We start from the raw sequence: 16,335 nt of genomic DNA, 5'->3' as shown, positions 1-16,335 counted from the left end.
AATTGATATGAAAGAAATGCAGGGTACTTTTTTTAAGCAAAGCAAGTTCTTTATAATATGCTAAGGTTAAATATGAATGGAAAGGGACTAATGTTTTTGTACAAAAATCTGATAATCATTTCATGTTACATTTGGTTCTGGAAAGTTCTTGTCTCTACTGACAATGTTTATATAACTTATGTTTAGCATGGCACTGTTTAAAATTGGGAATAATGCTAGATATTTTTGCCGTCAACTTTGTCTATGTTCATTGCTTGTACTGTCAATATTTATTGTTATAGATCATTCACAATTGAAGAACTGCAATGTGTATTGCTTTCATAAAAACTCAGCAATATTAGAAAATAGTTGAGTAATATACCATATGGTGTATATTCAGTGCCACTAATATTTTAGCAATCCCATTGCAATGATATGTGACTACCTTTTCCTTAAGTTTTTTTTTGTTGAAGTGCAGTTTAGTTTTGCTGTTTTGAAGTGAAGAATTCTGACATATGCTTTATATCAGTGCAACAGGATGTCGAAAATCAGCATGTGTTGATTGAAAGGAAGACCAAGGTTTGTGAAGGCTGCCATTACTGAGAGTTAGGATTCAGCAGCAGTTTGTCGTAAGCAGGCAGCCCAGCTTTGTCTGACAGGTGACTATTTAAGAGGGTATGATCCATATTGCAGGATAGATTATTATGCAGTTAATTGAACTGAAAACCAATTTTTATCTAAAAATTTAAGTGGTTAAAAACCACCCAATTCAAGTTTTGAAATAATGATTAAATAGTACAGATGGAAACAGATGTAACAAACGAGTGCAGTTTTATGATTTTAAGTGCTTTGTCATGGTCAGTAAATTATTAAATAACTTGTGACACAACTGATTCAACAGTTCATACGTAATGGTGTGAACTACTATGGTCAGGATTAGGAGTAAGGTATAAATGTCAAAAAAGTGTCCAATGCTTGGCTTCCACCCTGCCAAACAATGCTGATCCCTGATCCTGGATAAAGTGAAAATCTTGGAAAAACTGTTTCCACTTTTGTAAAATACAACCGTGCATAGCTCTCTTTTCTTCAGAAATAGGTTCTTTATTAAATATTGTCTATTCAAAAGTGAATTAAGAAGCATTTAAAATGTCTTTTCTGAGAATCTGTGACATGCTCTAGATTACCACTGTAGTTGATGTTGGGCATTTGCTGTAAATTTTACACATTTTTAGACAAGTGGTCAGCTGTATGCTTAACATTTTGAATGCATTATGAATGTATTATTGGGCAAAAAAATCTGGAATTCATAATCCAACCATTTTACCTCTTCTTCAGTCTATTTTCTGACTACATGAAATGATTAATCTCGTTTGACTCAATGCATTGTGTACTGGTGACCAGGTTGCAGCTGAACAGGAATTCTGCTGTAATCTGATCGACTCACTTACCACCCAGTCCTAATGGGAAGCATGAGTTGTTGATATTTCTTTAAATGTGTATTTGTTGGAATTGCTAATGTTGTAATTCTGGCAATATCAAATTAATATAGGCACCTTTATACTGAAAATCCAGCAATGGATTTAAAAGTGTACTCTTTATTTTGACATAAAGAAACAAACAGAATTTGCTTCAAGTATCTCAATTTTTGATTAGCCTTCTTTGATAACTTATGCATTGCAATTGTAGGTTGATCTCCTTTCAAGAGTTTCTGGCATTTGAATCTGTTCTGTGTGCTCCTGATGCCATGTTTATTGTGGCTTTTCAGCTGTTTGACAAGAATGGCAATGGAGAAGTAACATTTGGTAAGCACTGTAAGATACAGTATAAGTGCAATACTAAAATTAATTGATGTTGTTACCCTGTTATTTTTCCTCCCATTGCAGTGTTTAACCTGCAGGCATGCTGTTATCAGCGTTTTAGCATGTTTTCATAACTACTCACTTGGATATAAATGTCAATAGTACAGACTGCATGAATAACTAAATAAAATGGAACAGAAAGTTCTATTACTTTGTGGAGAATTCCTTGGAGTAAGCATCAATGTTCATAAAACACCAATTTGAGTAGCGTTTCAAAACTTAAGAAGCAAGCATTAGTTGTAGATTGCAAGTATGACTTTAACCCTAAACTTTACTTGTTGTCACGATTCTCATCACCAATCAAAAAATATACTTTGCAACCAGAGGCTGTTATTTGTCATTTGTTTGTGACAAATTTGTGTCGAGTGTTATTCCACAATTCACAACCTTCCGTGTGACAACTGCTAAAGCTTTTACTGTGGGCTTCAGGACTCTAGTGTTGCACCAGGGCTGTCTTGATTGTGTTATGACAGGTTGTTCCACCATCTGAAGAAGGGCTTATGCCCGAAACGTCAAATTTCCTGTTCCTTGGATGCTGCCTGACCTGCTGCGCTTTTCCAGCAACACGTTTTCAGCTCTGTTCCACCATCTGATCAAGGATGGTGGGCAGGTTCCTGATTTTTGCAGGCTCAAAGAACCTGCAAAAGGGGAGGTGAGAGATCTCAAGGGTGTTAGAGAATTGGTGTATCTTCAGACAGCCAAGCTAAATTTCAAATTTGGGAGCTGAGGAACATTATTATTGTCTGTTTGAGAAACTGGGAATTTCTCGTTAAAAGCTCCAAGAAATGTTTTTTGACTTCTACAGATAAGAGTAGTAGCCAGAGATTAAAGACGTGGGACAATGATTGAAATGCCTATCTGTTACATTTTCTAGATATGGTGACCGGGTTTAGCGTATCCATGTTGGTAAATAAGGTAGACAGATGGATTGTAGTGAGCAAAGTCATGAAAAGGCACAGGCCTTGGCTTACCAACAAAATTTTTAATAGATAATACAATTGAATTTACAAATTCCTTTAGATGGTTGGAAGGTTTGCCTCATACTAATTTGTATATGATTGGAACCCAAACTGCTTTTAATACATATGATGAGCCACCAGTACTGGAAGGAACAACGATCAGCGCTATCCTTTTTGCATTCATCTATGTGATTCACAGGCAGTGTATTGGCCTGCAAAGTCAGAATACTGGTGGATGACCACATTAGTAGTACATGTGAGAAAGTCTACTGGAATGTTAAAAATTGGCAAAGCATCCAAGATAAAGGGCAAGAAATGAGGGGGTAGAGGTGGATTGGCAGAATAGATTGAGAGTGGAGAACTAGAAAATGTAGTGCTAGTACTTATTTGGGGGATACATTGAGGAGAAAGAGCAGAAAGGATTTCCAGCAGACATAGAAATACGATTATGGATGTTGGGAGGGAAAAGAGCTATCTGGATGCCTTATTCTGTAGGCAGTTACAGACTTTGGGTTAAGTAGAAATTTGAAGTTGATTAAATATCAGAGACAGAAGGGTATGACTGTGATTGAGTGAAACAACAGGTGTGGGGGTGTAACACATAGTAACGGAGGAGCCTCAGCATTTGATTCTGACCAACAGGTAGAAATACTTGCCTTCTCTGTGTATAAGAACAAGAACTGTAGGGCGATAAACAAAGTAAGTTGCTGGATGCTCTTAAGCTGGGTAGAACAAAAAATGCAATGTGATGGTGTGGGAACAGTATAATTGGGGATAGATTGTAGCTGCAAAACTGTTGAAGGTTATGTTGTCTGTCCAGGTCAAGGATTTATGGACACATTTTCATGGCTGTAGACAATTGAGTAAGAGGTGGAGGATTAGTAGTGTTGTGGCCCATATAGAAACTGAGCATAGCGGCTCTGATGGGAGTGGTGTGTTGGTAATTAAGTCCTCCTAGTCCATGGATTATACCAAAAGGAGAAGTGTCTTAATGAATCACCAAAATAATAAATTTATCATCTTTGTGCTACAAAAAGAAATGTCCATCTGGTGGTTTAAACAAACTCAAAAATAACTCCTTTATGAAAAGCAAGTTTTTTTTTAAGTAAGTTGCAAAAATGGTTAACAACTAAACTGTGATTAAGAAGTATACTTTCCTCTTGGTTTCAAACACATCGATTCATACACATACAAGTTACACAGCTCTGCAGACATAATTATGGGTTGGAATGAAAAAGGGGGAAGAAAAGTCACTAAGTCAAGGGCACAGATTTAGAATGTATTGACCTCTCCCAGTTCCTTTGGTCCCTGAATCAACAAGATCAACTTCTTTGCAGTTGCAGAATGACAAAAAATCTTCAGCTCAGAGTTTAGATTCAAATAGATAGGAAATAATTAGGGGTCTTGATATTTGAATTGTTATCCTGTTTTCCAACTGCTGAGAGAGATTTTAGCAGGTTTTGCTTTAAGGTTTGTCCCTTACAGCTTTCTGCTGCATGCCTATCTAACAACACTTATATAGATCTGTGAAAACACACAGCTCCACAGTCCAGAAGCTGTTTAAATAGCATTGATTCTAGAACTTATCCAAGTCTGTTTGGCAGCAATTAAGAATCTTAAAATTCACCTCTTATTTCTTCTGAAAGCTCCAATAGACTCTTCACTTGAAATTACTTACGCTTCCAAGAAACAGCAGATACTCCACTGTTCTCTTTGACCTTTTGATTTTTACCTTCTAAAGAATTATATGATAAATGAATGGGTGCAGAAATGTCAAAATAGTTCTATATTTCAGTCTTTCATAGTCGAGAAATATGTTATTTCATAATGAAGGTTTTTTGGAAGATGCGAACATAATACAGTTTGATGCCAATGTAAGTTTGAGAGCCATTTATTCAATCCCAAACAAGAATCTTGAAGTTGTTTGGGTAATTAGACTAAAAGGGATGGTGGTAAATAAACAGTGGTAAATGCATTTTGAAGTGCAGGTTCATAGCTCCTTGAAAGTGGAGTCGCAAGTAGATAGTATAGTGAAGAAGGCGTTTGGTATGCTTTCCTTTATTGGTCAGAGTATTGAGTACAGGAGTAGGGAGGTCATGTTGCAGCTGTACAGGACATTGGTTAGGCCACTGTTGGAATATTGCATGCAATTCTGATCTCCTTCCTATCGGAAAAATGTTGTGAAACTTGAAAGGATTCAGAAAAGATTTACAAGGATGTTGCCAGGGTTGGAGGATTTGAGCTATAGGGAGAGGCTGACCAGGCTGGGGCTGTTGTTCGTGGAGTGTTGGAGGCTGAGGGGTGACCTTATGGAGGTTTACAAAATTATGAAGGGCATGGATAGGATAAATAGACAAAGTCTTTTCCCTGGGGTTGGGGAGTCCGGAACTAGAGGGCACAGGTTTAGGGTGAGAGGGAAAAGATATAAAAGAGACCTAAGGGGCAGCCTTTTCACGCAGAGGGTGGTACGTGTATGGGATGAGCTGCCAGAGGAAGTGGTGGAGGCTGGTACAATTGCAACATTTAAGAGGCATTTGGATGGGTATATGAATAGGAAAGATTTGGAGGGATATGGACCGGGTGCTGGCAGGTGGGACTAGATTGGGTTGGGATATCTGGTTAGCATGGAGAGGTTGGACCAAAGGGTCTGTTTCCATGCTGTACATCTCTCTGACTCTATGCATTTAAAGGAGCAATTAAAAATGTTCAACAAAAATGCATTAAAAATTATTTTAAAAAAAAGCAAAAAAAGCACTGCGAGAAAAATCTATCTGGCATATGCTAAGGCAGTAAAGAGTATTATTAGGAATAGTAGCAAGCCTGAGGACGGGAAATGTTTCAGAACCTGGAAGGCCTCCAAAAATTATGAAAGGGGAAAAACTGGAATTAATATCCCTTAATATAAAAACAAATAGTAAGAGCTATAAGAAATTGTTAAAATGAGAGTAGCTGAGGGAAATATTAGTCCTTTTAAAGGCAGAGACAGGAGAAATTATTACGAGGAATAAGGAAATTGCAGGGATATTGCATACATATCTTGTGCCTACCTTCACGTTAGAACTCTCCAGTTACATGCCAGAAATATAGGGCAGCTGAGGAGCTAACAAAAAAAATTGGAACCTAATGTATTTAGTATGAGCCGAAACAATGAAGACTGACTAAATCCTTACATCATAGCATTTGAGAAGAGGTGGCTGCAAGATGGTGGAAGTGCATGTTATGGTTTTCTAAACTTGCCAAGATTTTAGAGCATTAAAATTATTTCTATTTGCTCACAGAAAATTTACAGTGAAACAGCTGCTCTTCAGGAAAGAAGGCTGAATAAAACCAGCCAGTTACAGGTTATTCTGGTATAACACGCATTTTGTCAATGCAAACTGGCAAAGTTGATGAATTATCGATGCTGTTCGGATAATGCAAACTTTCTATTGAATGGATATGATTATCTTTTACAGCGCGATTTTCTGTAGCGCGAGGTTGTGGAGGAACCCAACTGTTGTGTTATACCAGATTATACAGTGTGGGAATCAATTATGAAGGAAGTTTTGAACAATGCATTTAGCAAATCATAATATGATCAGACGAAGGCATATAATTACATGAAAAGGAAATTATGCCTGAAAAGTATCAGTTTTATTTTGAGGATAGCTCCAGGATGTCACGCAGTAGCACAGGATATCCTTTTGGGATTGTTGATCAGTCAGAAATCATGAGGGAGGTGATGGTCTGGTGATATTATCGCTGGATTGTTAATCCATATAATGTTCTGGGGATCCAGTTTTGAATCCTGCCATGGCAGGTGGTGGAATTTTAAGCTTAATATTAAAACCTGGAATTAAGTATCAAATTATGACCATGAATCTGTTGTTAATTGTTGGACAAAACCATCTAATGTCCTTTATGGAAGAAAACTGCCATCCTTATCTGGTCTGGCTACATGTGATTCCAGAACCATGGCAATATGGTTGAATCTTAAAAAAAATAAAAGCAAATTACTGCGGATGCTGGAATCTGAAACCAAAAGAGAAATGCTGGAAAATCTCAGATCTGGCAGCATCTGTAAGGAGAGAAAAGAGCTGATGTTTCTAGTCGAACTGACCATTTGTCAAAGCTTTAACAAAGGGTCAGTTAGACTCAAAACGTCAGCTCTTTTCTCTCCTTACAGATGCTGCCAGACCTGCTGAGATTTTCCAGCATTTCTCTTTTGGTTGAATCTTATCTGCCCTCGGGGCAATTAGGAATGGGTAATAAACGTTGGCCTAGCCAGTGATGCCTTCGGTCCCATAAATGAATTTTTTAAAAAATGGGTAGAAGAGGGATCAGTTTGGTCTTGATTTTAGGGAGCAGCAAAAGAATTTAAATAGCAAGACCTCATGTGCGACAATTTCAGGATTACTCCCAGTGTTATTTACCAGCGAGCATAGAAATAAGGCCATCAGAAATAGGAGTGGAAGTAAGGCCATTCGGCCCATTGAGTCCACTCCACCATACAATCATGGCTGATGGGCTTTTCAACACCTCTTACTCACACTTTCCCTGTATCCCTTAATTCCTTGAGAGATTAAGAATTTATTAATCTCTGCCATGAAGATATTTTGTGCTCCGCGGCAATGAATTCCACAGGCCCACCACTCTCTGGCTGAAGAAATGTCTCCTCATTTCTGTTCTAAGTTGACCCCATCTAATTCTAAGGCTGTTCCCACGAGTCCTAGTATCCCCGCCTGATGGAAACAATTTCCCAGCGTCCACCCTTTCTAAGCCATGCATTATCTTGTTAAGTTTCTATTAGATATCCCCTGAACCTTCTAAACTCTAATGAATACAATCCCAGGATCCTCAGTCGTTCATCGTATGTTAGGCCTTCCATTCCAGGGATCATGTGTGTGAATCTCAGCTGGACACTCTCCAGTGCCAGTATGTCCTTTGTGAGTTGTGGAGCCCAAAACTGGACACAGTATTCTAAATGAGGCCTAACCAATCTTTATAAAGTCTCAGTGGCACATCACTGCTTTTACATCCAACCCTCTTGAGATAATTGACAACATTACATTTGCTTTCTTAATCACGGACTCAACCTGCAAGTCAATGTCTAGAGAATCTTGGACTAGCACTCCCAGATCCCTTTGTACTTTGGCTTTATGAACTTTCTCACCATTTATAAAGTAGTTCATGCCTGTATTCCTTTTTCCAAAATGCAATACCTTGCATTTGCTCACACTGAATTTCATCAGCCATTTCTTGGACCATTCTCCTAAACTGTCGAAATCTTTCTATAGCCTCCCCACCTACTCAGAACTACCTGCCTGTTCACCTAACTTCGTATCATCAGCGAACTTCACGAGAATGCCCCCAGTCTCTTCAAGTTAGAGGATCTATTGGTTAAATCTCTTCTCATGGGAATTTGATAAGTGCTGTTGATGATCACTTGAAGTAGCTTGTTATGGGGGTAGGATCCTGTTAGACAGCTAAATTGGAAGGAAGTAAAGTTGGTAACGGGAACTGGAGAAGCGATGAAAGAAATTACGCAAAATAAAACCAAGCATCCGCTAAGTTTAGAGTATAAAGTAATGTTAAAGGCACTCCAACCTGAAAGCACGCAGCATTCACAGCATGGTCAGTGATTTAAAGGCACAAAGACGGGTATAATCTAATCGCTGTTGCAGAAACATGATTGCAGAGCAACCAGGACTGCGAACTTGGGATTCAAGGGTACAGGCTTGCAAATGTGTTCTCTTCTTGAGTACTTTGGCAAGCTGATTTATATTCAAGTTAGAACACAATGTAGGACAATATAAAATAGGCATTCAGAAGTACAAGGAAACATTTGCATGTTAATCTTTAAAATTAATACAGCCTTGTATGGCACTTCATTTTCATGTATGAGCGTTTGTAAGTAGAATGTTTGTAAATCGCGAATGACCCATATTTGTGATTTTAGGAAAGGCAGGTGAAAAAGAGGTGTTGTGTTGTTGATTAAAGGATGGGATTAATAGGTGGGTAAAGAGTAAAGTCGCCATAGTCCCTGAGGGCTGCTGTCTCATTGGAGCAAGATGATTGGTAGTGGTTTAACTTGTCAGGTCACCATACCTCAGGTAAGGGGAGAGATTGAGGAGGATATTCCATCATGGTAGCTGGAGCATGTACAGCAATTGAACCTGTGCTGTTGACGTCACTCTGCATTGTAAACCAGCTGTTCAGCTGAGCTGAGGACCAAGAAATTGATTTAAAAAAAGGAGCAAATGCAATTACCTAAAAGGTAGAAGTTTCCATAAGTATTTAAAATGAAAATATTTGAGAGGATTTGTAACTCAGGTTCTGGATGTAGGTTTGCTCGCTGAGCTGGAAGGTTCATTTTTGGATATTTTGTCACCATACTAGGTAACGTCTTCAATGAGCTTCTGGATGAAGTTGGATGTCTTTCAGTGTTGTTTCTAATGCTGCTAAGAAATCTTTCTTGTCCGCATCCTGGAATTTATAATTTAATGTATTCAAAAAGAACTGTACCCAACAAACACAGTCCACCGATTTCTCAGCAACAAACCCAAATAAGCAGACAAAACACATCCAGAAACCCTAGCCACTATCCCCTACATCAAAGACATCTTTGAAATGACTGCCAAACTACTCAGACCCCCTGGCACCGTGATAGCCCACAAACCCACCAACACACTAAAACAGCAACTAATGAACTTGTAAGACCATATTCAGGCAACAAGCCAAACTAATGTCATTTACAAAATACCATGCAAGAACTGTAACAAACACTACATTGGACAACCAGGCAGAAAACTAGCCACCAGGATACATGAACATCAACTATCCACAAAAAGACATGACCCACTCTCTCTGATATCCTTACATACTGATGAGGAAGGACAGCACTTTGACTGGGACAATACATCTATCCTAGGGCAAGCCAAACAGAGAACATGCATGAGAATTCCTAGAAGCATGGCATTCCAACAGGAACTCTACAAACAAACACATTGACTTGGATCCCATTTACCACCCCTGGGAGGGGGAGATGCAGGAAATGATATCACCACAGGAAATGACGTCACCAACCCAAGGAAATCCAAACACATGAATAGAAAGCGGGCCACACCACCAGTGCTTCATCCGGAGGCTCACTAAGGATGTTACCTATTATGATGGTGAAACATCTGAAAACGAACCTTCCAGCTCACTAAGTAAACCTACATCCAGAACGAAAATGTTTGTTAAAGGCATATGTGGCTTCATTACAAGCAATGAGAAGAATTGAAAATGATTAATGGAGGAAAAGTCAGAGAAGCCAAATGGTCATTTATATTTGTTGTCTTTGAAAAAGGAACAAGAAACCTTCCAAACTTAGATCTCCAAGGTACAAGTAAAATGATTTTAAAAGAAATTAATGGGTTTGAAGGTTGACGAGTTCCCCAGGACATGATATTCCACACCCCAGTGTGTTGAATGAGATACCTATAGTGATAATGGATACATTGGGTCATTATGGATCATCTTCCATAAGTTCCCGCAGATTGAATAAGTAGTACATGTCACCCCACTATTTAAGAGAGAGAGAGAAAACTGAGAGCTACAGTCCAATTTGCCTTAAATCAGGAGTAGAGAGAAATGATATAGTCAAAATATTTTCTAACTAACCTGTTCGGAGATGTTATCACACTTATAGAGCAAATTAGACTTGAACCCAGGCCTTCTAGCTTGGAGGTGAGGAAGAGCCCACTGTGCCGAATGCTAGAATATATTATAAAGAATGTGATCGTTCTTGACTGATAGTGATTTGATTGGGCACTGTCAGCAGAAGTATTTGGGTAATTTTCTGATCTAGTGACAATAAATAATGTGACAAATGCTTTGCTATTTTGGGATTTTAACCATTCAATTTTTTTTAGTGCTCCTCTCTTATTTCTACAAACTCAATCACTGATGTGCAAATGTCCTTGATAGATTTGCCTCTATCATTAGCTATTACCTAAACGTATTGTAACTTTTTAAGAAGCTAATGCATGTAATTTTTATTCTGTAATTTCTTTAAGTCCTGACTACCTTCTCAAAATTATTCTTAGAAAACATCAAAGAGATCTTCAGCCAGACAATTATGCATCATCACATTCCTTTCAACTGGGATTGTGAGTTTATTCGGCTGCACTTTGGCTTTGACAGGAAAAAGAATCTTTCATACTCTGAATTTACACAGTTTTTGCAGGCAAGTAATAATCTCAACCAATTGTATTACACCTAAGGGGGACATTATTTGATCTGATCCGCGTATTAGATGTATGCCTGTGTTTAGTCTTCCCACTGACCTTCGCCAAGTAGTCTTGTTTTTGCCTCCTTGTCTTAATTGCATTTTATAAATATTGTGCTTTTTTAATCATACAAAGTAAGCTCCTAATATGTTGTATGTTTTCTACTAATACATGGTTTGCTTGTGATTTTTATCATTATTGAATTCTACCTTAAACAGGATAATTTAAAATTTTGTATATTGCTTTAATATAAAGAGAAAAATATAAAATCTTTCTTTGAGTAGATTTATATAAAACTTGCATGGGACATAGATATCACAGGCTCGTTCAATATTTGTTGCCCCTGAGAAAATGGTGTTGAGCTGCCAGCTTGAACTGCTTTGGTTCATTTGTAATGGTACCCTCGCATGCTACAAGATAGGAAGCTCCAGGATTCTGACTTAAGCAGCACTGAACAAATAGTGACTATATTTCTAACTCCTAATTAAAGTGAAACAAGTCTTGTTTCAAGAAGTCTTGTACAAAGTCACTTGATTATCAAAATGATTAAACCTGTGTATATATAACTTGAAGAAATTGCATAGTTTGAAACAGTCAGCCTTAACTTGAAATTAATCCTAGTTATTTAAAAATATGTTGCATTTAGACATTATTTGCATCAAAATCCAATTATGTCAGGCTCATGCTTGTTAACAGGCAATGGACTTATTAGTCTATGTGACTCTTGTTTTTTCTGAAAATATAGTCTTATCTTGGCAACTTGTTTGTATTGGGTGGTTTTTCCTTCTGCAACAGCCATTGAGATATTCTGAAGTGCACATCTTTCTGCACATGTTCTGCAGTTGAGGGCTTATTTGTGAGAGTACTCCCTGCTGGTCATTTCTGGGATTCCCAACAAGTTTTCATGGTAACTGAAATGATACAGGACCTAAGGAGGCATGTCTTCATTTTAGGAAACCGTTTCTTACTCAGGTTCTGTAGCAAAGAGATGGAGAATTCGAGGAACATTGAACCAGATTTGTTTTCTTCATGAAGGGAAAGTAAGAAGAAAATCTTTTTTAAGTTCACAGTTGATTTTATGACTAAGAACAAAATGTTCAATGAGCTCCAAGAATTCCCACTACAAAGCAACGGTTGCCTCATGACTTTGTCTCAAATATATATGTCTCGGTTCTAGATACGGCAACAAACCTAGGAAAGATTTCTGTACCTAACCTGACCTGATTACAATCTGGAATGAAATTATTGACAGAGAAAGGCATGCCTACACTAATGGCATTCTTCTCATCACATGAGCAGAATGCAAGCTCAGCATCATTATCCTGTTCCAGCAGATGAACAGGTGCAAAATATGGCAATACACATGATCTAAACATGAGTACCTGATTGATCATGTTGCTTTCTGTGCTCGCAGTTGCAAAGATATTCATGTTGCCACAGCATTGATAGAAGCTGGTGACGACTGGAATGATCACTGCATTCAATCATATCCATTAAATTGGCTCCCAAAAGATGAATACAACTGAAAACACGTCCACATCAGATTGATGTTGAAACTTTGAAAGACCCATTCAAAAGAGACCAATTCCAAGAATACCTGGGAGGGAAAAGTTTTTTAACTTCAGAAGAGAACAGAAAATGAATGTCCCTGGTGTTTAACTATCCTTGAACTCAGTATCATTAGTGCCTGCAAAGATGTACTTGATTTTTTCTGATGCAAATTCCAGATTGATTTAATGAGGATGATCAGGATCTTAATGAGATCTGAAGGTTGATAAATCACCTGGACCAGATAGACTACATCCCAGAGTTTTGAAGGAAATAACTGAGGAAGATTGTAGAGTTGTTGGTGATCTTTCAGGAATCGCTAGAGGGAAGATCCCACAGGATCATAAGACACTGAAATTATCGCAAATGATCCTATTCCAAAGCCACCTGATGAAGGAGTAGCGTTCCGAAAGCTCATGTTTCCAAATAAACCTGTTGGACTATAACCTGGTGTTGTGATTTTTAACTTTGTACATCCCAATCAAACACCGGCACCTCGCATCCTGTATGTTATGGTCTTGTAAAGCAAACTGATTGTAAGCTTTAGCGTTTCTGTGCTGGCAGAATGTTCAAAACTCAAAATAAAGGATTTGCCGACAGAGGCACAAAGCAGCATAACAACATGAGGAACAGGCAATGGGTACACAACGCAAAAGCAATTTAACATCATGCTGACATGAATGGAAGCTGTGGCTTCTTCACCGCCACAAAGACTATTTGTGTTTTCAGTACAGGACAATCTCCTCTGCGGCCTAGAGGTTTGGGAGGTCTGATCAAGAAAAGTGAAACATCACCTGTCAGAGGGAGCATTTTGAAGATGCAAAGGATTCATTGTTGACAAGTATTTTCAATTCCAACCACAACACCCAGTTGGGGACAAGCTCTGAAATTTGCCGATGCCCATGGAGTAATGAAAGCGAAGGCACAAATAAAGAACAGCATTGCATCAGGGAGCGATGGAATTCCCACTCAAATCTTTAGGTACATGACTGAGGAATAAACATCTTTGCTTTATGTTCTACAAGTCATGAATGAAGAGGAGCTCCTGAATGATGGAGATGCCATTATTATGACAATTTTCAAAAAGGAGGAGCAAATCAAAGTAGCAAGTGCAGAGGCATTACCATGATGTCCAGTGCAGGAAAAGATCATTACAAATTTTTTTCTTTTTGAACTGGCTCATTATTTGCTGAGAGAATACTCAAGAAATCCGCACTGGTTTGGGTCATTAAATGACATGGTTGACATGACTTTTGCAGCTTTTCAATTTAAAAAAAGTCACAAGCAACATAATCCTCTTTATTGCATTTTTCATTGACATGCCAAAGCTCAGTAAATTGTGTATAGAATCTATAGGATTCTGCTGAAGTGTGGATGTCCTTCAAAATTTGTCATCCTTCACCGGCTTCATGGTGCATGAGCAAGTGACCCTTTGCAACTAATCCTTTAACCATTTGAGGTTTACAAAAGTGTTGAACATGATTGTGAGACTGTCTCTGTTCTTTTATCTTCTGAGCTGCCATGGTCCATTGAGTAGAGACAAGTTTCCTACAAGAGTGCAGTTTGTTTATTGAATGACCTGTAAACTATTTAATTACTGACTACAATCAAACTAAGACCAGCCTGACTTCTGGTATTGTGCTCCATTATGCTAATGATTGTGCGCAACTGCTGTTTTGGGAACAGACCTTCAGAGACTTATCAACTTAATTACCAAAACCATTGCAAACCTGGGACTTGGGCTCAGTATTCAGAAAAGCAAAGTCCTTCATTCAGCAAGTTCCCAGTGTGCACAACTGACTCCCACTGATCAGCAGGATTCCTGATGAGTGCCTGAAAACTATCTTTAACAGATAACTGGCATTTGACAAAGCAATCCAGAATTACCTGAAATCTATTGGTGCATCCTTTTGGCTATCTATGGAAGCAAGCGTTTGAAGATTTAAACATCAAATCTGAAAATAAGCCCATAATCTACCATTGAGCCATAATCCGTACCTTACATTTTGGTGCTGAAATATGAGCAAAGCATAGGAGGTACTTCAAAAACAGGAGTCATACCATCCAGACTACCTGCAGAAGATCTTGCATATAAAGTGCAAAATGATGCATCAGCATCATTGCTGTCTCATGAGCATGGAGGCTATTGCCATCTGCCAACAGTTTCATTGTGTTGATCATATAGTTTGGATGTCAGATACCAGACTCAAAGTAGGTTGTTTTCTCCCAGCTAAGTTGGGAGAGGCACAGCAGAGAAGGACAAAGTACTTCAAGGATATTATGAAAGTCAACACGAAGAAATGCAGAAAATCTAAACAAACTCAGCAGGTTTGGCAGCATCTGTGGAGAGAGAAATAGAATCAACTTTTTGAGTTCAGGTCATAACGGACTTGAAACATTAAACCTGTTTCCCTCTTCACCGTTGCATCCAGGCCTGAGTTTTTCTTAGCATTTGATGTGTTTGCTTCAGATTTCCAGTATCTACGCTACTTTGCTTTTATATGAGAAAATGCAATCTTAACAACCACTCCTGGGAGATGCTTACCCTTGACCGAAACAGATGGAGGCAATCTGTGTCAAGAATTCCAAACTTTTGATACCCAGCTATGACAAAAAGAGGAAGAAAAATGAAAACAAAAAGAATAAGTCCTGACTCAAACAAGTAATGCACAGTGGGACATAACATGAGAAATGCCCCATCTTTGGACATGTGAAAGGTAACCGTCCTTATCCTGAGAAATGGCCATAAATGATGTTTCTTTTAATTTGTAAAACAATGGTCGTGTCAAAAGGATAGTAGAATTACTGGTGAACTTTTCAGTGTTTGATTTAGTGACAGCTAATTTACATTTTATATGCTGGGTACAGATGTTGGAGTGAATCTTTTGATTTTATTGTTCTCAGTTTATTATTACTGATATTGTCCTTTACGGAAGTTGTTCTGATTCCCAAAGGTAGTGATGGCTCTAATCCAAGAGTGAAATAATGTTTTTCTTAAATGCATGTATTTTTGATTCTCTTTTTGCAGGAGCTACAGCTAGAACATGCAAGACAAGCCTTTGCACAAAAGGACAAAAACAAAAGTGGCACAATTGTGGCATTAGACTTCAGTGATATTATGGTTACTATTCGTTCACACATGCTAACTCCTTTTGTTGAAGAGAACCTTGTCTCAGTAAGTGAAATTAGCAGACATTTTTCCCCCCAAAAGTAGAGCTTGGAATGCAACCTTGATGTTGTTTTATAATGGAAAGCTTGTTCAAGTAATTAGCTTCTATATTGAATACTATCAATCTTAATAATTTTAAAATTCTTCACATTTACAAAAAAAAGGTTCTCTGTTGCTTTAGATTAGTTTTGTCCAATGAAGGCTTGCACACTTGTTGAGTTGCCATCATGTGTGTATCAGAAATACACCTATTAAAAATCTACTTTGTACTTTGAGTTTTCACTGGAATCAGTTTCCTGAAATACTTCTGTCTTAGTGCAGATCAAATCAACATTTACATGATCTAACCTGACACTGAGAATTAACTACAGCTGAGAGACACTCAATGTTTTTAAAAACAAGTAGGTGAAAGCAAATGACAAGTGTCAATGGATGTTTTTTAACTGAACAGGACTTAGTTGGAAACCATATTACTGACAAGAAGATAACTCAATTTTGTAACTGAGGACAATGGATGTTTAGTTTCTGCCATCAGGCTTATTACAATGTGTCAATGCACACAGCGGGCT

At 38.1% G+C, this 16,335-nt stretch overlaps 1 protein-coding gene across 4 annotated transcripts in view; it reads left to right on the top strand.

The window, feature by feature from the left end:
* The window catches only part of LOC132817112 (electrogenic aspartate/glutamate antiporter SLC25A12, mitochondrial-like), a 130,043-nt gene that overhangs the window by 18,177 nt on the left and 95,531 nt on the right, over positions 1-16,335 (top strand). For 3 of the 4 annotated variants that reach the window (XM_060827289.1, XM_060827291.1, XM_060827290.1), the window contains exons 4-6: positions 1,666-1,781; positions 10,867-11,006; positions 15,626-15,772. In XM_060827289.1, the coding sequence (XP_060683272.1) occupies positions 1,666-1,781; positions 10,867-11,006; positions 15,626-15,772 (403 nt within the window). Of the gene's footprint in view, positions 1-508; positions 639-1,665; positions 1,782-10,866; positions 11,007-15,625; positions 15,773-16,335 lie in introns of all 4 variants that reach the window. The other variant, XM_060827292.1, reaches the window with a different exon arrangement.

Source organism: Hemiscyllium ocellatum, chromosome 7 (genome assembly GCF_020745735.1).
Source record: "Hemiscyllium ocellatum isolate sHemOce1 chromosome 7, sHemOce1.pat.X.cur, whole genome shotgun sequence".
Classification (NCBI taxonomy): domain Eukaryota; kingdom Metazoa; phylum Chordata; class Chondrichthyes; order Orectolobiformes; family Hemiscylliidae; genus Hemiscyllium; species Hemiscyllium ocellatum.
The sequence above is the reverse complement of the archived record's forward strand: the minus strand, read 5'-3'. Positions and strand labels throughout refer to the sequence as shown.